The sequence below is a fragment of the Tympanuchus pallidicinctus genome, unplaced genomic scaffold (genome assembly GCF_026119805.1).
Source record: "Tympanuchus pallidicinctus isolate F22 unplaced genomic scaffold, pur_lepc_1.0 scaffold13, whole genome shotgun sequence".
Lineage (NCBI taxonomy): Eukaryota > Metazoa > Chordata > Aves > Galliformes > Phasianidae > Tympanuchus > Tympanuchus pallidicinctus.
The window spans coordinates 16,675,388-16,695,942 of NW_026294648.1; the positions used below are offsets into that span (position 1 = coordinate 16,675,388).

The 20,555-nt window shown below is 59.0% G+C and overlaps 4 protein-coding genes across 8 annotated transcripts; all 4 read right to left on the reverse strand.

Annotated features, from left to right (window-relative positions):
• Window positions 1-1,068: 1,068 nt before the first annotated feature.
• Window positions 1,069-3,717, reverse strand: LOC128076041 (serine protease 23-like). The gene is made up of 2 exons (XM_052673332.1): window positions 3,332-3,717; window positions 1,069-2,928 (listed from the first exon to the last, which is right to left on the reverse strand). The coding sequence occupies exons 1-2, from the start codon at window positions 3,394-3,396 to the stop codon at window positions 1,863-1,865; spliced, it is 1,131 nt and encodes a 376-aa protein (XP_052529292.1). The 5' UTR covers window positions 3,397-3,717; the 3' UTR covers window positions 1,069-1,862.
• Window positions 3,718-4,306: 589 nt separating this feature from the next.
• Window positions 4,307-13,062, reverse strand: SLC7A3 (solute carrier family 7 member 3). 3 transcript variants are annotated; one of them, XM_052673279.1, is made up of 12 exons: window positions 12,949-13,062; window positions 9,197-9,591; window positions 8,846-9,004; window positions 8,597-8,777; window positions 8,377-8,489; window positions 7,560-7,782; window positions 7,252-7,391; window positions 7,070-7,172; window positions 6,425-6,636; window positions 5,874-6,040; window positions 5,544-5,652; window positions 4,307-5,418 (listed from the first exon to the last, which is right to left on the reverse strand). In XM_052673279.1, exons 1-12 carry the CDS (start codon window positions 12,972-12,974, stop codon window positions 5,282-5,284), a joined length of 1,965 nt encoding a protein of 654 aa, XP_052529239.1. In that variant the 5' UTR covers window positions 12,975-13,062; the 3' UTR covers window positions 4,307-5,281. The 3 variants fall into 3 exon arrangements, with proteins under 3 accessions (XP_052529239.1, XP_052529240.1, XP_052529238.1); XM_052673280.1 differs by lacking the exon at window positions 12,949-13,062 and adding an exon at window positions 11,803-11,843; XM_052673278.1 differs by lacking the exon at window positions 12,949-13,062 and adding an exon at window positions 10,747-11,080.
• An 83-nt stretch (window positions 13,063-13,145) lies between these two features.
• On the reverse strand, window positions 13,146-16,489 carry LOC128076018 (translation initiation factor IF-2-like). Of its 3 annotated transcripts, none has more exons than XM_052673283.1 (8): window positions 15,927-16,489; window positions 15,728-15,850; window positions 15,276-15,401; window positions 14,881-14,934; window positions 14,131-14,219; window positions 13,685-13,757; window positions 13,496-13,567; window positions 13,146-13,341 (listed from the first exon to the last, which is right to left on the reverse strand). In XM_052673283.1, the coding sequence occupies exons 1-8, from the start codon at window positions 16,456-16,458 to the stop codon at window positions 13,286-13,288; spliced, it is 1,125 nt and encodes a 374-aa protein (XP_052529243.1). In that variant the 5' UTR covers window positions 16,459-16,489; the 3' UTR covers window positions 13,146-13,285. The 3 variants fall into 3 exon arrangements, with proteins under 3 accessions (XP_052529243.1, XP_052529242.1, XP_052529244.1); XM_052673282.1 differs by having other exon boundaries at window positions 14,131-14,303; XM_052673284.1 differs by lacking the exon at window positions 15,728-15,850 and having other exon boundaries at window positions 14,131-14,303.
• Window positions 16,490-16,618: 129 nt separating this feature from the next.
• Window positions 16,619-20,538, reverse strand: SNX12 (sorting nexin 12). Its single transcript, XM_052673111.1, has 4 exons — window positions 20,333-20,538; window positions 19,058-19,153; window positions 18,735-18,859; window positions 16,619-18,272 (listed from the first exon to the last, which is right to left on the reverse strand). The coding sequence occupies exons 1-4, from the start codon at window positions 20,495-20,497 to the stop codon at window positions 18,170-18,172; spliced, it is 489 nt and encodes a 162-aa protein (XP_052529071.1). The 5' UTR covers window positions 20,498-20,538; the 3' UTR covers window positions 16,619-18,169.
• Window positions 20,539-20,555: the final 17 nt, after the last annotated feature.

The window sequence follows — 20,555 nt, forward strand, 5'->3', positions numbered from 1 at the left end:
GTGATGTGCATTTCAGAGAAGAAGGAAGCAGAAACTCCCTTCCCTGTGTTCATGACAGACTTTCTTCCCCATTTAAGAGAAGCATGGCTGATACTCTTAAATTTTTCCTAGGTCCAAACAAGGGACCAGAGAAGATTAAAACCTCCACTGATCCGTCCCCCAAAACCTCCCAGCCAGGGTTAGTGATTTCATTGGACAAATTAAATTCTGACTAATTTGGTTTAGTATGATGTCAATAATAGTAGCTGCTCCTTGTCCAGTAGCATGTAATCACAATTGTCCATGGGCTGTCTCATCCAAGATAATATGTACTGTAATGTTGCACACCCATGTGTAGACCAGGCATTATCATTTAAATTACTTTAACTCTCACATTACTGAGGAGGATGGGATGGTAGCATTAATGTCCTGAAATGTCTCCTACTTGCTTGTTTTGCAAGTCAGGTTGCTGCATTCTGACAGCTGTCACAAGTCCTGAAGGAGCTGCATGTTTAGACCTCACCTGACTGAAGAAATGACAGTTGACAAGTCTGTGATACGAGCTGCCCCCTGAGATGCAGGGAAAAGGAGCAGGATGCTGAATTTAAAGGGAAAAATCTAAGCAGTTGTCTGCCCAGCCTGGCAAAGCAGCATCACATGAGGTCCTTTGGGGGGATATGGATTACACAGAAAAATTGCTTGGGCAAACAGCTAGCAGAAGATGTGAGAAAAACAGGGAAATCTGCTGTGAAACTCTTCTGGTAGCAACAGAATCTCATTTATATGAGGTAGGGAGACCAAGGCAAGCTCTGGGTTTGCCCCTGATATGGCCTGTTGGTCATGTAGTTCCTACGTGTGTGACAGAACATGCAGAAATCTGTTCAGTCGAGCAGCTGCGTGGGCTGTTCCATGATTGTGGCAGGCATGTCTGTCCCTGCTTCCCAAGACACTGCAATTTCTTCTCTGCACAGGTCTGCTTGTCCTGCTCATCTTTGCCTGGAGGCAGATACCTCCCTTCTCCAGCAGGTCCCAGACCAGTGTTGGCAAGCTGTGCACCGTTCCCCTTTCGGCATAACGTTTGCAAAGAGATTTGTGCTGACATTTATTCAAATACACGTATTTGCTTAAAAGAATCCATCTCAAATACTACAGCTGCTGTAAATGCCTTCCTTCTAAAGCCACCCATCCCACAGAGAATTAAAGAGAGATGAGAAGGTTTACGAGTAAGTAGGCAATCCCAGCTCTTAGCCTGGGCTGCAGCACGTAGGTACCTACATGGCACCACACTGCAGCAGTCAGAAGAGCCACCCTTGCCAGGGGTGTGATCAAAGACCAGCGCTGCCAGCATGCTGGAGCAGCCCCTCCTGCCCTGGCTGCACTCCTTGCTGGAGCACTGTGCCCAAAAACCTCAGGCTCCAGGGTTGCTTTTCAGGCATCTTTCATCAGGCACACAAAGGCGCCGTTAGAAGAAAAAGTCCTTTGTCCTCACAGAACTGGGGCAGCGCCGAGCAGGGCAGCACAGCCAGCAAACCGAGACACCTGAAGTGGCCCAAGGGAAACAGCGCAGCTGGGAACAGGCATGCAGTGACCGACTCTAAGAGCTGCTAGCAGTTAACCTGCTGCAGGTAGCAGCCCGGACCTGACTCTCTAGCAAAGAAGTCTGATGCTGAGTTCACCACAAGAGCTTACACGCTCTTCAGGCTTAGCTGAGTCTCTCTGCTGGATCCCGTGTGTGTTGCAGAGACCCTATCACTCCGGGACAGAATTAAGTTTAGCAGCAGAGCAGTTCTGGCAGGCAATGCTCCTCCTCACACTCATTCTCACTCACAACACCACACTCAGAGCCGTCTGCACTGGGGAGTGGAAGAGGAAGGCTCCGGTTCTCATTCATTCTGGCAGCTTTTATAGTCCCCTCTGATCCAATAACAAATCTGAGCAAACTTGGGAGCAGTCAGGCGAACGGCAACGTTGTAGTCGTGCTGCTCCCCCCCCACTTCCAGCCACTGATGCCCAGAGAAGACGCCGATCACCTTCCTCTCCCACTTGTGCCGCACGGGATCCCACACCTTGCCATACACCCCAGAGCCGGACGCGCCAGGCCTGGCATCACAGTGCTGGTAGATGAGATGTGTCGTCTCATCTTCCACCCCACAGAAGCGGTACACCAGCTCTCCCGGCCGGTCGCTGTCAAACCCTGAGAAATGAATCCTCTTCCCAGCCATTTCTTCCGCTGCCGGAGCCACCGTCAGCTCCATGTGCGGGCGCCGGTGTGGTCTGTGCAGCTCCAAAAGGGCGTAATCGTAGTCCATGCTGACCGAGTTGAGGCTCTGGATCCAACCCTTGGGCACCTGCGTGCGCCGCACACGAGCCCAGCGCATCGCCGGCCTCCCCGTGCCATTGGCTGGCATCAGGAAGCCCACCTTGATCTTCCTGGCACCCTTCACGTAGTCTCGGCCATCGTGGACACAGTGGGCAGCCGTGAGGACGTGCTGCTCGGACACCAGCACCCCCGTGCACCCCGTGGAGATCTTAACAGTGGTGGAGAAGGGGAAATCCATCAGGAAGTGGTTCCCACTGATGGAAAACCGCCCATCCGTGCCGTAAATCTGTCGCTTGCGCCGCATGCGCCTCCTCGGCCACCTCCTGTCCGTGCTGCCCTCACTGGGGCTCAGCTCCACCGTGGTGAGAGTGCGGGTGCCGTTGGCGTACAGTGTCTCATAAAAGAGGTACTCCTGGAAGTCCTGGGGCAGCAGGGCGGCCTCCCTGCGGACACACGCCTGGTCACAGCGTGTAGCCAAATCCAGCACGGGCCGGGCCGAGAACCGCGCTCTGCCCAGCTGCACTGTGGACCTGGGAACGAGGGTGGGAAGCAAACTTCCAGCTGCGGTCCTGGGAAGGAAGGAAAGCAGGAGGATGGCAACCACCTGGCAGCGAGTCATCTTTCCGGACCTGCAAAGGCAAAGCAAGGAGACCATTAAGCCTGCCCGATTAGAGCCAGCCACCTGCTGCGGCTCACGGCTGGGGGATTATCACATGCACGTGGCCCCTCACCAGCTGCTGGGTCGTGCATGCTTAAGCTGCTGCCTGGAGCTGTGTGACTAACTAAAGATGATAGAAATCTACCCCAGCCTTTGATCTCCCGCAGCTCTTTTGGATGGCAATGCCCGGCGGTGCTGCAGGAGTACTGCAGGAATACCACGAGTGGATGAGTTTCCTCCGTCAAGCCGCAAGTCCTGCTGCTCTGAGTTGGATCTCCTGGATTCCAGGGCTCAGCCCCACCAACACCGCACGTCCCACCCAGCAGCTGCAGCACCCGGTGACCCGCGGGGAGGATGAGGAGGTGTGACAGTACCTGCTGCCTGCAGAGGGAGACCACAGCTCTGTCCCCCTGTTCCTACAGGGGAGAGGAAGGTGCATGAGCTCCAGGGCTACACCTCAGCTGAAGTATTTGGTGTCACAGTGCGGCGAGGACAAGGCAGCCTGTGTTAACTCCAAGGTGGATTGCTGCACCCCATGTGCCAGGGCCACCCTTTGTCCATGGGGCAGGCTCTACAGCCCCAGCTCCCTGCACTGCTCAGCCCTCTGCTCCCATCCTGCCATCAGCGTACACAGTTGGACATCCGGAGCACAGGATGAGCCCTGTGTCCCCCAAGGCAGCCGGGGTCTGTGCAGACACGTGGCAGCACGCTGGGTTATGAAAGTCGCACGGCAGTGGGGGTGGAGCTTTGCAGGGAGGCTGAGAGCCACCAGCTCTGCTCTCCACACCCTGACCCCTCGTGCTGCAGCTGGGCCTCATCCCCAATTTCCCCAACCACTGCCCCTGCAGGGCTCGTCCAGCAGAGCCATGCTCCAGGGAAGCCCCACAGCCGTCCCTGGCGTTAATGAGCCAAGGTTCATGCCTTCACCCAAAAAGGAGCATCTCCGCAGCTCCCTTCCATGTGACGGAGCACCACGTCCCTATAGAAGGATCTCAGTCCCTATAGAAGGATCTCCTCCGGCGAGGCAGCAGTTAAAGCAGCGGGAGCAGCATTTCCCTAGGGCCTTCAGCTTGCTCAGGCTCCAGGGCCTCATCGCCGCCTCTCCAGCGATCTGCTGGCTGGATAAGGAGGTGGAAGTCTGTTTCATGCTGCCCTGGGGCTGGAACAGCATTGCCCACGTGAGCAAGTGTGGGCACTGCCGTGCTCATGGACAGCACGTGGATGTGGGGTGCAGTGGGGTGACAGCCCCTCTCCTCCCCGCAGAGCCGTGGGGCTGAGCTGTGGGGCCCTCCCTGCTGGCCGAGCGCTGACCCTGCTCTGCTGCCAGGAAACGCCAAACCCACGTAAGATCCATCTGCCCTAAATTAGTTTATTTATTTCACAAAATAATCTGTCAGGGCTGATTGAGACCAGGCCGGAATCTGGGAAATCGTCTTCGGCCCAGTTCCTGGCTGTGCCTCCCCCGCAGGCCCAGCGGGAGCCCCAGGGGCTATTTCTGAGGTCTTTGCAGCAGCACTGGGTCGTGATGACACACTGCCATGTGGCACAGGGCCCAGCCCACTGCTATCCCACACCCCAGGACCAGGAGTAGGGGGCTGGGTGCCCCACAGCACTGTTTCCCATCAGCATGTGCCCATAGAGATGCAAGGACAGCCCCAGCCCCCCCAGCCCAGGCTGCAGGACACAGGCATTGAAGTGAGATGCAGCTGGACCAACACAGAGCCAAGCAGTTTAAAAAACAACAACCACAAACCATTTAGACTTCAATAAGTATAAAAATCGACACCGAAATTCCAATTGTACCAAGGCATACAAGGTTGGACACTCATGTCTACACTGCAGACATCATCACAAGGAGCTGAGTGTGATGTTCACACCAAGCGAATGGGTCCAGCAGCACAGGGCTCAGCACGGGCATGGATTCTATTGGGGCTGCGGGTGCTGAGCCCTGTGCTGCTGTAGGGCACTGGGCAGTACCAGGACTGGTCAACTTCAGTCACGCTTGCATTGACACAAATACAACAGTACCACCGCGTGTCCCGTGGGCAGGAGAAGCAGGATGTAACAGCAGCTTTCACACTGGGAGGGCCGTATCGGTGTCATTGCCCCTCGGCGGGGTGGAGCAGCCCCCGGGCCACCAGCATTCCCCCAGCCCGGGGTCTCCTCTCCACGACCCCTGCTCAGCGAGGGGAAAGGGCAGCGCACGGCAGACTCTGGGCTCAGGCCCCAAGGGATGGCTGTGCTGAGCAGTCTGTGGTCTCATACCAGCACTGCAGTACTGACAGTCCTCCGAGTAGTGATGTTGATCACAACCACCGCCTCTCTCAGATTGCAGCAGCTCCAGGGCTGAGCTCCATCCCGGGGTGATGTAAAGGGTTTTCTGTCGTGGAACCTCGAAGTTCTTTTGCATTTTTCCCTTCCACGCTGTTCCGAATGCCATAGCCAAAGTATATCATAAAACCTGCAAAAGTTCATGCGATGAGACACATGGCAGGGAACGGCCTCCCCGGGCCACCAACAGACAGAAGCTGGAGAAATGAGATACCCACAAGGCTCGGGCACCACACTGCCCTCTGGAACACCTACCCACAGCCATCCAGATGGCAAAGCGCACCCAGGTGCCGGTACTCAGCTGCACCATCAGCAGGATGTTAACAAAGATGCTGCAGAGTGGAAGGAGTGGGAGGAAAGGTACCTGCGAGAGACAAGATGTGCCACCTTAGCCATGCCCAAGGGATCTGGCTAGGTGACGGAATGCTCTGCCACCTGGGTGCTTCCATTCCAAGGGCAGTGCCTTAGAGCCGTGTCTCTGGGCTCCAGACAATACTGGGTGGTGGAAGCCCAGCAGCCAGCCCAGCAGATCCCGCACCAGCCTTGGGTGCAGAGAGGTGCAGAGCTCTTGGAGGCTGCACTCACCTTGAAGTTCAGCCGCGCATTGCTCTGTGGCTGCCTCCAAACGATGATGGTGGGGATGAGCAGAGCCACGAGGAGCAGCACCAGGACCAAGATCCAGGTAATGTTGGCCTCCTTCAGAGCCTTCACTTTGAGGGTCAGCACCACGCAGATGATCGTTACCAGCACAGCTGCAAGAGAAGAACCCATCACCATGCTGCACAGCACGTGGCTCTATCGACCTCCCTGCCACCCTGTGGGCTGCTGGGCTGAGCCACCCCCTCCTCCTGGTCACATGCAGGTCCTCCAACACCCACCCCAAGGCCTTGGGGAAGCACTTTGCCAGGAGGAGCTCATCAGCCTGGCAAGCAGAGTGAAGCCTGTGCTCAGCTGGGCTCAAACCCAGTTCTGGCGCTTCCCCAGACCTTACTGGGCTGCCCTGCTCTGCCTACACAATGAAACCATTGATCAAAGCTCCCCAAGTCTGCAGGGACCAACACGCCCCAGCCCCTGGCACAGCAAGGAGCCAGCGATGTGGCAGGACATGCAGGAGCCGCTGCCTCCCACTCACTCACCCATGATTGAGACGCAGACGTAGACGATGCGCCCTGAGAGCGCTGTGGGAGTGTCTGCAGATGGGTTGAAGAGTGCTGTAAGGGACAGGGTCTCCTTCTGTTTGGTGCCCGTGGCAGCGATGTTTGGGTTCATGACAACTCTCTCCTCCTCATTCCCGTTCAGCTCCAGCATCTCCATGGCCTTGGGGGAGTTCAGTTGCCCAGACTGGTACCTGCACACAGCAGACCTGCTCAGTGCTGCATGAACTACAGCAAAGTATGAAAAAGTAAGTTCCAACCCCAGGGATACGGTAGCACCCATTGTTCCCCTCCTGCTCCCCCAAAATCCCTGCTGGGAAGCACCAGTCCCATGGATGGCACAGCTGCCCAGGGGGTGGTGGGGTCACCATCCCTGGAGGTGTTCCAGAACCATGGAAACGTGGCACTGAGTGACACAGTGATGGGCATGGTGAGGTGGGCTGGGGTTGGACTTGGAGATCTTAGCTTTTTTTTTTCCAACCTCAACGATTTTATGGTGTGCCTGGATGCCCCAAGCAGCTTTATTTCACGGCTTGAGCCGTGGCCGCAAGCCCCACGCTGTCTACAAGGTGCATCCACCCAAGGGACCGTGGTGAAGGGACACTTGGCATAAGAGGTGGCACCCACCGGAGGATGAGCACACACACAGCGACCAGGGAGTAAGCCAGCAGTGTGCCGATCGACATGAGGTCCACCAGGTCTTTCAGGTCAAGCAGGAAGGCCAACACCGCTGCAACGAGGATGGAAAGCATGAGCACAGCCCTGGGCTGCAGGGCGATTGAGAGCACGATGGCCATGAGGAGTGTTACCTGCGAGCAGCCCTGAGGTGATGGTGGCCGAGAGAGGAGTCTTGGTGCGGCTGTTGATTCTGGAGAGGAATTTGAAGAGCAGCCCGTCCTCCGCCATGGCGTAGATCACACGTGGCATGGGAAACATGGAGCCCAGCAAGCTGCCGTGGGGAGAAGTGGCTCAGAGCTGGCCAGAGGGCCAGCAGTCATGAGGGGAAGGCACTGGCTTGTGCCAGGGAAGGATGGAAGTCACACAGGGCAAAGCCTGGGACAGGTATCCCCAGCCCTGTGCCAGGCCGGGTGATGCCACAAAGAGAAGTTGGACCTACCTGGTGGAGAGTGCACAGAGCGAGCCAATGGCAACAGCATAGCGGGCGGGCTCCCAGCCCACCGCCTTGAAAGCCTCGGGCAGCGGGCTCTTCTTGTTCAGCAGGAAGTAGGGAACCATCAGCGTGAGGGCTGCGGAGACCCCGAAATAGGCCACGAAGCAGATGAGGAGGGACACAATGATGCCGATGGGGATGGAGCGCTGCGGGTTCCTGGCTTCCTCCCCTATGTGGAGGAAAGAGGCAGAGTCCGTCCCCATCCATACTTGCGGCCGTGCCCAGCCCCACACCCCAGCCTGCAGCTCCTGGTAAGTCCAGCTCTCTGCATAAGCACTGGTGCAGCGATGCAGCAATGCACCCACGGTGCCCTCTGCCTTGAGCTTTTGCTCCTTGCAGCACTGCACTCCCCACCAGAGGCTCTGCAGCCAGCGGAGGAGGCTGCAGGGAGGCACAGAAGCTGTGCAGAACAGCCTGTACCAGCAACCCGCTGAGCAGTCCTGGGGGAAGGAGAGGAAATGAAGAGGGCTCCCCGCACACCAGAGCAACTAAGTTCATGCAGAACCGACATTTTAAGAAAAAATCTAATATTGCTTGAGGCCAGGAAATAAGCAGAAGCAGCAGCAATTCCCAGCACTGGGCTCTGCAGCTGGAAGGCTCCCTGCAGCTCTGTTCTCACCACACCTCACAGGGAGCCTTTGATATGGGCAGCCGAGGCGCTTTGTGCAGTGCAGCTGGGGCCGGGCTGTTCCCACAGCAGCAGGGAGCACCGCGCTCCTCCCCAAGCAGCTCCAGCAGCTGCCCTGCTCCAGGCATTCCCTACCTGTGGTGGCGATGCAGTCGAAACCCACGAAGGCGTAGAAACACGTGGCAGCACCCATCAGGACCCCTTCCAGCTTAAAGGGGACAAACCCACCGGAGCCAAAGGCTTTTAATCTGGAAGAAGGGAGGACAGCAGCTGGGACATCAACACACAACACGGTACCAGCCCTGTGCCACGCAGCGCTAGCCAGGCTCCGTCGTGGCACACTCACTATCCTCACCTGACCTCCTCCGGCTCATCCGAGTGCGTGAGGTTGATGTAATCCTCCACCGTGAGCTGCCAGTTCTTGATGTCTCCCTTGATGCAGCCGGCGATGAAAACGAAGGCCAACACCAGCAGGTTCACCGCCGTGAAGATTTTGTTCACCAGGGCAGACTCGCTGACGCCGAAGGTCAGCAGTGCTGGGGATCAAGGGGTGAACAGGCTGCACTGCATCACCGCGGTGCCGCCGGGCCGCTCCGACACTCACCAGTGAGCAACGCGATCAGGATCAGCGCAAAGAAGTCCGGGCGCTCGGCCAGCACCCCCGGCAGGTGCAGCGTGGTCTTGTTCATGAAGAAGGTGGAGATTTGGTTGCCGATGATGTTGTCGAACGCCGCACTCCAGGCTCGGGCCACGCTGGCTGTGCCTGGCCAACAGCAAAGCTGCTTGTCGGTCCGAGCCCTGCACACAAGGCAGAGCAGCACCAACCCCATCACGCAGCCATGTGGATCCCCAAAGCACCCAGCCTGCACCCTGCTCCCTTGCCCCGCTATGGTGCTGCTCACCGGGACGCATGCCGGCCCCACACTTCCCAGCGCCATCCGGCAGAGCCACGTACCTATCACGTAGGACAGGATGAGGTTCCAGCCGGTGGTGAAAGCCCAGATCTCACCAACTGTGACGTAGCTGTAGAGGTAGGCAGAGCCGGTCTTGGGGACGCGGGCTCCAAACTCTGCATAGCAGAGCCCGGCCAGTATCGATGACAGCGCGGCCACCAGGAAGCAAAGGACGATGGACGGACCGGCCGTATCCTTGGCCACTTCCCCGGTCAGCACGTACACACCAGCACCCAACGTGCTGCCCACTCCCAGGGCGATGAGATCCAGCGTGGAGAGGCAGCGAGCAAAGCGCGTCTCCTCGGAGCTCAGGTCCACCACGCGCCGGCGGATCAGCTTCTTCCCAAGGCTGCTCATTTTTCCCCCGAACATTTTGTCCTCTCGCTGCTCAGAAGCCCTGCAAGAGAAGTTGTTGTAACAGCGTGAAACTCAGCATCCCTCATGGAGCTGAATGCATGCAGCAACGCCACTGCCACCCCGCGGGAGCAGCAGTCCCTTGGCTGACCCATGGGCATAGAGCCCCAGGCACATCACTGGGATGGAGACCAGCAGTGCAGGACTGCACACCCACCTGCACAACCAGGAAAGCGAGCCGGAGACAAACCCAGCACGAGTCCACAGCACAAAATGGGCTCCTTAAACACTGTGTGGTCCCAGCCCCGAGGGCCTGGGCACATCCCAGAGCTTGCCCCGCTGTCTTTGAGCAACTCCCCATCGGCCCAAACTTGACTGCTTGGCACAACCCTCCCAATGAGGTGCGTGTGGGTGTGCGCAAAAGCAAAGGCAGGGAGACCAAACGCGCTGGGCTGAGTCACACAAATGCATTCGTTCCTCCCAACATCAGCACTGCAGCCTCACTGGGGATGCATGGCCAGACACGCAGTGAGCACAGCTCCAGGCTCCCAGCACGCATCCCCTGCACGCACACAGCCCGCGCCCCAGGGCCGTGCATGGGCTCAATGTGCCACCCCCAGCCCCACACTCAGCTATCCGCAAAAACGCTCTGGATCACAAACACCCCATGGAGCTGCCTGTGGGGAATGGGCACAGAGTGGGAGATAAGGCTCTGGGCAGCCTGGTCTGGTGGTTGGCAACCCTGCACATAGCAGGGGGTTGAAACCAGATGATCCTTTGCCACCCAGGCCATTCTAGGATTCTATAATTCTATTCTATGCCCACGTTGACAGAATCACGGGGCTTGGGGAGGACCTTGGGGGTCATGGAGTCCCATCCCTAACGCAGGTTCCTCCAGCACGTTCTACAGCCGGGTCCTGGACATCCCCAGCTCAGGAGCCCCGCAGTCGCCGGGCAGCCCGTCGTGCCGCTCCGCTGTCGGTACGGAACTTCCTCGTCCCGTCTCTCCGCGCGGAGCGGCACAGAAAGCGCGGGAAGGCGCGGGGCAGGAAGCGCGGAGCGCGCCTTAACAGCGCCGTTCGGACGGGCGGGCAGCAACCAGCACCGACACCGACGGCAGCCCGTCCTCCTCCGCACCGCGGGGCTGACGGGAGCGGCACCCGTTGTGCTCGGAAACGCCCGGCCCGCAGCGACTCACCGGCACGGTTCGGGTCTCGCCGCGCTCCGCCCCGGCTCTGCTGTCCGCACGGTCGGGGAGCAGAGCGGCTTCTCCCGCTGCGAGCGCGCCGAGCCGATGATCCAGCCCTCCTCCCCTCCTGAACCGGCGTCCCACCGCGCCCCGCCCCGCCCCTGCTGTCGCCGGGCTCGGAGGTGAAGCCCGCCCCGTCCATCCATCCATCCCGCCCCAGAGCGGAGCGCTTGGCGCTCAACATCACGGCCAGTCCGTCCTGCCTGCACCGATCCCTCCAAAATGGCAGATTTAAAGAAGAGGGAAAAAAAAAACCAAAAAGAAGACGGGACCGGGATCCCGCGATGCTGCGGAGCGCCCCGAACCCGAAGCAAAGGGGAAAAGCGGAGCGGCAGCAGTGCGGTGCTGCCCCGCCGACTGCCGCGTCGGGGTGGCTGAGGTCTCCCAGAGCCCACATGCCCTGGGGCTGCTCGGGGCCGTGGGGGGCGCCGTGGGGCACAACTCGGTCCGGCGGGGCTCAGCCCGACGGCCACGTGCTGTGCGGGCAACGGGTGCCAGGCTGCGCGCACACCGCTCCTCTGCCGGCACACGGCGGAGAAACGGGCAGCAACAGGCGGTGCGGGGACGGGGAAGAACCATCGCCGGAGAACTGCTGGGAGCTACGCCTTTTTCCTTACGGCAGCAGCGAGGCACCCGGCAGCCCTCTCTCCCTCCCCCCCCGACCCGGAAAGCTCTCCTGATGCAATCGGGCTCTGCTATGTCGTTCGTTCAGCAGCGCTGCTAGAACGCGGCCAGCCCCCCCATGCAGGGCGCAGAGCTCCCGGGGGGGCTCGCAGCAGGGCAGGGTGTTGCGGGTCCCGGCCCATCCGCCCCACCTCGCCCCGGAGGTTGGGGAAACAAAAGGCTGCGCTCGGAAAAAAAACCGTGAGCTCAACGCGATGGAACGGCGAGGCGGCATTTTGGATGTGACGCAGGCGGTGACCTCGCTCTTCCCGCTCAGACGAATGAATGAACTGCGCCCTCCGCCCCCCCACGCCGCTCCCGTAAGAAAGGAAACGGACTCACGCTGTCGGTACGGTCGCCCCGTGCAGCCTCACTACCGGCACCCGCCGTGCTTCCTGCCCCTCCCTTCCCCCCCCCCCCCCGGGCTGCCACAGCCAACGTGGCGCGGCCACGCTTAAGCCGTGCTCCCTTCGGTGCGCGGGCAGCGGCTCTGCGGGGGCTGCAATGGGGCGGCGGCGGGGCAGCCCCGGCACGGCGCTGTGGGGAAATGCCCGGCCCCTGAAATACCCTCACGGAACCGGGCTGACGCCACTGGGACTCGCCTGTTGCAAGAAATCGTTCTACGACAGCAGCCCTCCGGATGATGCTTTGGGGCACGGAGCAGGACGGGCCCGCCCGCTTGTTTCCGCACCTCCCGTACGGCTCCCGTTCATCCTCACGGTGCCTCATCTCATCCAACGCAGGGCCCTGGTCCAGCCCGGGGGTGCAGAGCGAGCCAAGCACGAGTCCCAACAGGAGCTGCAGGAAGGCAGGCAGCAGCAGCAGCGCTTGCTTAGCCAGCACGATGTGGGAGTGCAGGCAGCTCCAGGCCAGAAAGGGAGACAAAAGCTCTGCAGAAGCAGCCCTAAATCAGCCCTTGGAGCTCCATCACCTCCCACGAGCAAAGCAGAGGTGGGAGGCAGAGGACAGCATCCCCAGCAGCTGTCCCATGAGCGAAGGGACACAGCCATCCCAGGAAGGGACAGGGGCTGCCTGTGACACTCAGGGGCGGCCAAAAACAGCAGCCTGAGACAAGAGGGGAGCAGGAGCACACCGACCTGCCCTGCCCAGCCCCAGGGTGCTGCCAGCACAACGCAGCAGGGCTCTGCAGGGCCTCACTCAGATGCCATGCAGTCAGATGAGGCACCCACGCCAACCTACCACAGGTAGAAAGCAGCATGGCAGGGCTTGCAAGCAGTGCTTCCCGCACCCGCAGGCAGGAATGAGGAAGAGCTGAGCCCCATGTTTTACTTCCGTGCCCAACACACAAACCACCAGCTAAACTGGTAAGAAGCAGCTAACAGCCACAGAAGCCAAATGTGCCACCAGAAAGAACTGACTCTTCTCGCTTCCAGCAAGAACAAGGTTAAGGCAGAAACCTCCTCATGCATCTGCCTCTCACTGCCATGGTGTCACCAGCACGTGTCCAAGCATCCTTCTCAGACGTACCTGGACTTGTCCAGAAAGGTCTGCATGCAGCCAGGCTGTGCTTCAGTCCACCATCACCAACCACCTCCTCCTTGCATGCAGCAGACCCAGATCTGGCCTGGCAAGAAGTCTGAGAAAGAGCTCCTTTCTGCCCAGCCCCATGGAGAAGAGCAGGTAGCACAGAGCACTGGCCCTCCAAGAGCAGACAGCAAGCGCACTGCAAGAAAAGACATTTTTATTTTGAATACAAGGAGTTAAAAACATCCATTTGTGTAAGTGCTCCGTAAATATCACTGGCCCAGCGGCTCAGGTGCCTGGACAGGTCTGTGCCATCTGTCCCGTGTGTTGGGGGAAGCTGTCAGTTTCTCTCCCAGACGCTGTTCTTATCCTCTGCAGCATCTTCTGGACAGATTCCTGGGGAACAAGAGCAGCATTCCCAGCACTCAGGCCGCAAGCTTTGTCCCTTCCACCCAGCAGCCCTTGGTGACTTTGATACCCAGTAAGGGATCACCGGAGCATCCCTGCAACCTGCACAGAAACGAGGGCTCACCCCAGCAAGAGGACGTACCTGCTGCTCTGAGCTGAGCCTGCAAGGAGGAGATTGTCTGACAATAGGCTTCACACTGGGCAGTTTTATCAGCTGGGGGAAGGAGGCAAGTCAGTGCATTAAGCAGTAAGCCCGAACACCTCACCCTCAGAACTCTTAGGGCAGCAGCAGAGCTCCTGTTCCACCCCCAAAGCAGCCAGCCCCACATACCTAGCTCCCCTTTCACTCGTTCCAGCTCTTTCTTCATGTGCTCCAGCTCCTGGGACAGCTGGCAACCTGCAGGCTGGCAAGGGCAGGGTGTCAGGGGATGCAGTGACCCATGCAGCAGCCCAGCCCCAGCACAGGTTCTCCTGACCGCATACTGGGACACATCCAAAATGTCAGGATGTATAAAAGTGACCGTGATACAAGCCATATGGGGGCGAATGTCTCAAAAGTCCCTTAGAAATTAACTGAGCAGAAGCCTGCAGTGCCCTGAGCACCAGAGAGGATGTAAAGCGTGAAGCAAAATGCACGAGGCCTTGTGTAAACAGCAGGGAAAGGCTCAGGTGCCAGCTCAGAAATTGGCAGCCCCGGGCACTCCACTGCCTGCCACCTCTTCAGCCCAAGCCCCAGGGTGCATTGAGTTCATGGGGCAGCACACAGCTGGCTCTTACCTGCGCAGCACAGGCTGCCTCCCCACAGCCAGGGTGCAGTGCACTGAGATAAGGGGACCCCACACACACCCAAGTCTGGTCGGCTTTATCTGTAAAAAGAGTTTTCACTAGAAATGTAACTGCCACAGCCTCCAGCCTCTCTTCAGTCAGGACACAGAGCTGCTCCAGACAAGCTGCACAGGAGAACAAAAGGCCTTTGAGCCCCTCCAGCCCCACAGCTGCTGCTGGCCTGGCCTGTTCAGGTGCTGCCCACAGTGGGGAGAAGCGGCTCCCACCAGGGTGCAAGGGGCAGCCAGCACAGGGGGACACAGAGCTACAGGAAGAGTGACACTCCCCAACATGAGGCTGCCAGCTGCCCTGAATGGCTGCCCCTCTCCTTACGCCCCAGGCAAAAGGCATAAAATCCAACAGAATCCAATACATAAATGCAGATTCTTCCCATTACAGCATGATCACAGGCAGCTGGTTTGCAGCTGGTCTTTAGCAGCAAGGAGAAATAGTCACAGAACAGTTTGGGTTGAAAAGGACCTTAAACATCACCCAGTTCCACCCTCCTTCATGGACATGTTTGCCACCCACCACATCAGGCTGCCCAGGACCCCATCAAACTTGGCCAGGAAAGCTTCAGGGACAGGCTGAGCCCAGCAGGCTGCAGGCAAAGCGCTGCATTCCTGCGTGGGACCAAGCCTCTGTTCTGCTCACCCACTCCTATGGCAATCCATGCTGAAAACAGCCATTCTTTGTTCTCACCATTTTCCATCAGGTCTCGGGTCCTATTGCACACCGGTTCCTGAGGAGGCGATTCTGAAGCACGACCCGGGAGACAAAAATGAAGAGCATCAGGCACTGCTCAGAGAACACCCAGACAGCAGGCAGAAACCCTGTCCTGCGAGTGACCTAGAGCAGCAGATTTATTCAGGCCCTTTCTTAGTGCCTCTCCAGGGAAAGGAACTCCATGCAGCCTCGCTGCTCTGTTTCAATGCTTCACCCGAGCCCACGCTCACACTGCCCCCTCCTGTCCTCAGTCAGGACCAGCCTTGGACTCTGAAGCCGAGACCCGAATAACCTCCCCAAAAGGAGCTCCTCTCCTCCCTGCTACAACGCTGGAACCTCGAAGGCTTCTGCCCAGCCCACTCCCCCTTTACCTAGGTAAGTGTGCTTGGAGGAAGCCACTTTTCCCGCTGGCTGCAATCGGGAGCGAGAAGCAACGGTAGGAATCGCGGTGGGAAGCCTCCGAGGGGGCTGTCTGCAGCCCCCAGCCTTGCCAGCAGCTACGGAAGAGGAACATCAGGTCCAGGGACTGCAGGGACCGCAGGGACAGCCGCAAGCCAGCCACACCTCGGGCAGCTCAGGGCTCTGCCAGACCCAGCAGCACCAGCACCCGCCACCCACGGGCCCATAAGAGACACTGAGCCAACAGAGCACCGAGCAGCACCAGCACAGCGCTCACAGCACAGCCTCGAGCCCTGGGCTCCTACTTGCACTGCTGCCACGGACTCCCCACTCCCCACTCTCCGTGCTGCAGCCCAGGCCTTCCCTCTTCTCCCTTCTCGATGCAGCATCGACCCTCCAAGATCCCCCATCACTGCACAATTACTTTCTGTCGCTTTGTCCCGGTGCGGAGCCTTGGGCCCGGTGGACGGCAGTGCCAGCTGCGAGGCCCCGTTGGTGGGATGCCGCAGCCTGGACCTGGCAGCCGGCATCGCCTTCAGCTTGGCACCTGCGGGGGAAGGGAGAAGAGCGGCTTTGCTGCAACCTTACGGCAAAGCGGGCACCGCCCTCGGGGCTCGGCTCACCTGGGGGCACTGGCAGCTCGGTAGCGGGGGCACCGGGCGCTCTGCCAGCCCCTCGTGGCTCCGGCCCCGCAGATACCCGCCGGGCCAGGGACGGCTTTCCAGCAGCGCGGCCCGGGGAGCGGGCAGGGAGCCGGCCGGGGGGGAACCGCCCGACCCTGCGGGGCTGCGGGCGGGCCGGGCGAGAGCATCCCGAGGCACGGGGCAAAACGAGGCGCCGCGGAGCTCCGCGAGAGCGGCTGAGGAAGGCGGATCCGGGCGGGCTGCCCGCGGCGGGGAGCGACGAGGACTCGAGGGGCGTGGAGGTGACGAGACCGGCGGAGGGCGACCACGGCACGCCGATATCCGCCGGGTCGGGAGAAGGACCGGGAGCGGCGGCGGAGCCCGCGAGCAGGCGGGCGGCGATGGTGCGGCACTCATCCTCGAAGAAGCTGCGGTAAAACGGGGAGAGCGGCGAGCCGCCGGCCCCGTCCCGCAGCAGGTCGGGGCAGTTCGGAGAGCCGCGCCGCAGCGCCGGCCGCTCCGCCCGCGACATCGCGCCTCCCCGCCGCTTCCGCCGCACGAGCGCCCCCTGGCGGCGGGAAGGCCGCCCGTGCTTCTCCGCTGCTCAGCGCCCCCTGCCGCGCGGGAGGCCCTCCCGCTGCCCCGCCCCGCCCCCCCCACCCGCCCCGCTGCCCGCAGGACGAGGCGGAGACTTGGCTTCACAGTGGTTTAATGCGAACGGAACCGGGAGGGTACACTGGACAGAGTGGGACAGCCGGCTGGGGGCTGCCCCGCAGCGGGACGCGCAGGACGAGGGGACCCTCCCTCCAAGCAGGGGCCGATGGGGACAAAGGACTTCCAGCAGCCACGCGGTCCCCGAGCAGCTCCATCCTGGCTTCGGCCCCTTCTCATCTCTCAGCCCCACCCCTCACTCTAAGCACCAGGCCGTCAGAACACCCAGGGGACACTACGGAGGCCGTAGGGGTGAGCACGGCAGGGAGCCTGGCAGGGACGGGGACGGGGGACAGCCGCCATGGGTCTGGGCTCTGAGAGCGGCTCTACGCACGCCGCAACCTGAAGGAGTGCCCACAAAGCTGCCAGCATTGACCTGAGGAGTCCCTGAGCCTCACACCATACAGCCATGACAGCCAGAGGGGTCTCCAAAGGACAGTTCTGGTGCAGCAAGTTGCTCGCAAGCCCTGGACGGTTCCCTGATCAGCCTTGTACCTTCCACGCTGTCACTGCCTAGTTCATTGCAAAACAGAGAAAAGACAAAAATCCCTCAGTCCTTATCCTGTTCCGTGCCAACTGATTAACCCAGAACTGACCCAGCAGCTCCCGCTGTCCCTTAGTGGAGAGGTGGTGCCACCCTCACGCTGGGCTCCTCCTGCAGCAGCCAGCTGCTGTCACCTGTCACCACCGCTGCACCACGGCCACCTCCTGCTCCTCAGCCAGACCCAGCTCCCCCTTCTGCAGCTGGGGCACAGGAGGAGATCACCACAGCTCAGCTGAACTAAAAACGTCAATGCATTTTTAAAGCTCGAGCCAACACTGCGAGAGGCCAGGCTTGCCCGGCTTCCACACAGCGACCTGCTCACACACAGCACCAGGAGAGCAAACGTCGTGGGAACCCCCCGAGCTGCCTGCAGCAAGCGAGAAAGGAGAGGGGCTGACACTAACACAGCACACGGGTCTGTAATGCAGGAGGCTGAGCGCAGGGTTGGAGTAAATCTTGGGCCTCTGCACTTCCAGACAGTGAAGAATGGGGGTTTCATGCAGGGTGAATGGGGTGGACGAGGGACCAAAACACCCAGGCACCTACTCACTGTTTTGGATAAGCCTTACTAAAACTCTAATACCTGATGCAATCACTGACCAACATGACAATTGCTATTCTTCAGAGTCTCCTGCAGAGAAGCTTGGGCTGCATGGACAGGGGAGTGAAGGTCGTCTCATACCTTTCTGTACAGGGAGAGAGGCAGCTCCTACACCATAATGCCACAAGCAAGTTCCTGCTCCACACCTATTCACACCTGCCGTTAGGTGTGGGACAACACATTCACTTGCATAAATCTTCATACCTTTAGGTCAAGACCACAGCCCAGAAGAACAAGCTGCTGCCAGTTACAAAAGAGGAAAATACTGAACAAACTGGGAGGTTCAAGAGAGGAAAAGCTGGTTCAGAGAAGACAGATTTAGTGTAAAAATAAATGTCATTTTTGCAGGAGGGAGGGTGGAATGGAGGAAGACAGTGCCAGGTGCTCCTACTGGCGCACTTTCCCTGGGACGTAATTCCTATCAATAGTCTCCTCTTGCAGGAACATGTGTAAGCAGCGCTCGTTCTGTGCCAGCGGGTGCCCAGCAATTCTAGAAGAAAACCAGAGGTAGAGGTCAGCAGAGGCACCACCAAGACCCCATGCACACACTTCCTGTAGGCAGTGAGCGAGGCACAGCTCTCCGCTCACGGGCAGCCAGCAGCTCCCAGCACACCCACGCTGGCCTCAGTCCAAAGCCACTGAGTCAGTGTGCAACAGGGCCAGAAAGATGCTCAGCAGAGAGTTCCCCACCACAGCAGGAGGTCAGGAGCATCCTGAGCCAACACTGCCCAGCAGATCTCTGTAACAGAACTGTTCTGCTAAGATTTGCTTCATTCTCAAAACACAACCTACACGAGGGCTTCAGACCTATGGTTTCATTACCTGGAAGCAGACAACATCCTTTAGCATGACACTAGCATATCTAGATTCCTTTCTGGTCAAATCACAACCCTCTTCTACCAGCAGCAGCTGGGAGAACAAGCAGGCAGCAAGCCCAGGGCATCAAGCTTACTTGTTAATAAACTGTTCTAATCCCTGTCTCCGCTCCTCAATGAAGGACTCCTCAAAGATGCCCTCGTCTCCTCGGAACGGAAGCTGTCGTTTCAAAGCTTTTCCAGGCAGCGGTGGCACTACAATCTGAAAGCAAAGAATCACTCCTGTCAGCAGAACTGCCATCTGAGAGAGGGCATCCTTCATCATTTGACACTCCTCACACGGCCAGAAATCGAGTCCCGGTGGCTGCCCACCACAGCCTCTCCTCTGGACAAAATTATTGCTACAGCTGCTCTCATACAGCTCACTTGCAGGAACAGGCATGTCTGAGCAAGACCTCACCTTACTGTCTCGCTCCAGCTCATTCTTCAGCCATTCAAAGTCACTGTATCGTCTCCTCACACACGACTCCTTCAATTTGAAGATTGGGAGGTTTGTCTGCAATAAAGAGAAACAGTTAATTTGCAGGGCGCTTCAGAAGCAAGACAGTATTTCAACAAGCAATTGAAACCCAAAGCTGCATTCAAAAAACCAGGCCCCTCCAAGAGGGACGCGTCACAAGAACACCCAGCTTCGTTATTCAGGACAGAACATAAGCACCAAAGCCCTTCACAATCAAGCAAGCACTTGCTAGGCTACTCGGAGCCAGCCATTCCCTCCCCCTCAAGTTACTATTTCAGGAACACCCTCCGCACCCAGGGGCACACAGTGCTTACAGTACAGACAAGGCTGATTGTTTTTTTCCTCCCGAGTTCACTCCATTTTGAGGTGATCTACAAGACAGCTTTGCAGCCAAAAGATCCAATCAACAGCAGTGTTTCCATGGAAGAAAAAAGGGAGGAAATCTTGTCCCTGCAACTAACTGCCCAAGGCCAAACCTTGTGCTACAGTCTCCTCTGAAAAGACTGCGAGTCCCAGCAGATGAGCAGCTTTCTCCTATCTGCCCCGTGCAGCTGGAGGAACCTGCAGCAGCTCCCCTTCCTTCTTCCTGACTCCAAGAGCCTGAAGACTGACAGCTCCTCAAACTTCACCTTTGCACTATCAATACATTCTGAATCATCGTGGGAGCGGAGGCAGTGCAACCTCCTGACACGCAGCACCCAGACACACACAGGTACTGCTGCAACAGCAGCTAACAGCTAACTACATACAGACCAGGCCCTGAGCAACCTCGTCAAGCTGGGAATTTTCCTGTCCATCGCAGAGGAGTTGGACCAGATGACCCTTAAGGGTCCCTTCCAACTCAAACGATTCTATGATATCCCGATCAGCTCTGCAGAATGAAACTGCTTTCAAAGCATCTCTGCACGAACCGCCTTCAGCCAGACAAAGATCTGCTCGCTGCCATCTCTCTAGCAGGAATACTCAGAATTAAGGCGAAATAAACAAACACCCAATTCTTCTGAAAGGCGCTCGGCAGTCAAACCACGCTGTGACAGAAGGCAACGCCGGCACCACAGCAGCCCAGAGGGAGCGCGTTTCAATCCTACGAGCTCCAGCTCCCAGTGCACGGCTGTGAGGCGAAAGGCCTTCGTAGGGCCGCAACCCCCGGCCCAGGCCGCGCTCACGCCCTGCTGGGCCGCCCCCCGCCCGCCCAGGCCCCCGCGAGGGCCGCACCCTCATGCGGAGCTCGTAGCTGGTGTATCTGGCGCGGCCCATGCCCACGGTCTGCGGGTTGAAGATGTCGATCTCCAGGAAGTTGCTGGGCGGCCCGTACGCGTCCGTCAGGTCCTGCGGCTTGGCGTTCAGACGCCGGGTGTCCGCCACCGCCGCCTCCGACATGGTGGTGCCGCCGCCGCCGCCGCCCCGCCCGGCTCGGCCCGGCCGCTGCCGCAGCCCG

What these genes read in the sequence shown, in the direction of transcription:
- LOC128076018 (XM_052673282.1), bottom strand. Translation starts at nt 16,458, where the DNA reads ATGTCGCGGGCGGAGCGGCCGGCGCTGCGGCGCGGCTCTCCGAACTGC. An exon ending in CTCCAAGCACACTTACCTAG is followed by an intron (nt 14,935 to 15,275) that starts GTAAAGGGGGAG and finishes GTCGTGCTTCAG; the next exon opens with AATCGCCTCCTCAGGAACCG. An exon ending in ACGAGTGAAAGGGGAGCTAG is followed by an intron (nt 13,568 to 13,684) that starts GTATGTGGGGCT and finishes TCCTTCCCCCAG; the next exon opens with CTGATAAAACTGCCCAGTGT.
- SNX12 (XM_052673111.1), bottom strand. Translation starts at nt 20,497, where the DNA reads ATGTCGGAGGCGGCGGTGGCGGACACCCGGCGTCTGAACGCCAAGCCG. An exon ending in GCTACGAGCTCCGCATGAGG is followed by an intron (nt 19,154 to 20,332) that starts GTGCGGCCCTCG and finishes TCTTTATTGCAG; the next exon opens with ACAAACCTCCCAATCTTCAA. An exon ending in AGCTGGAGCGAGACAGTAAG is followed by an intron (nt 18,860 to 19,057) that starts GTGAGGTCTTGC and finishes CTTTGCTTTCAG; the next exon opens with ATTGTAGTGCCACCGCTGCC.
- LOC128076041 (XM_052673332.1), bottom strand. Translation starts at nt 3,396, where the DNA reads ATGCACCTTCCTCTCCCCTGTAGGAACAGGGGGACAGAGCTGTGGTCT. An exon ending in TCTCCCTCTGCAGGCAGCAG is followed by an intron (nt 2,929 to 3,331) that starts GTACTGTCACAC and finishes TTGCCTTTGCAG; the next exon opens with GTCCGGAAAGATGACTCGCT.
- SLC7A3 (XM_052673278.1), bottom strand. Translation starts at nt 10,943, where the DNA reads ATGGATGGACGGGGCGGGCTTCACCTCCGAGCCCGGCGACAGCAGGGG. An exon ending in CATCCTGTCCTACGTGATAG is followed by an intron (nt 9,005 to 9,196) that starts GTACGTGGCTCT and finishes GCTGTTGGCCAG; the next exon opens with GCACAGCCAGCGTGGCCCGA. An exon ending in GATGAGCCGGAGGAGGTCAG is followed by an intron (nt 8,490 to 8,596) that starts GTGAGGATAGTG and finishes CCCTTCTTCCAG; the next exon opens with ATTAAAAGCCTTTGGCTCCG.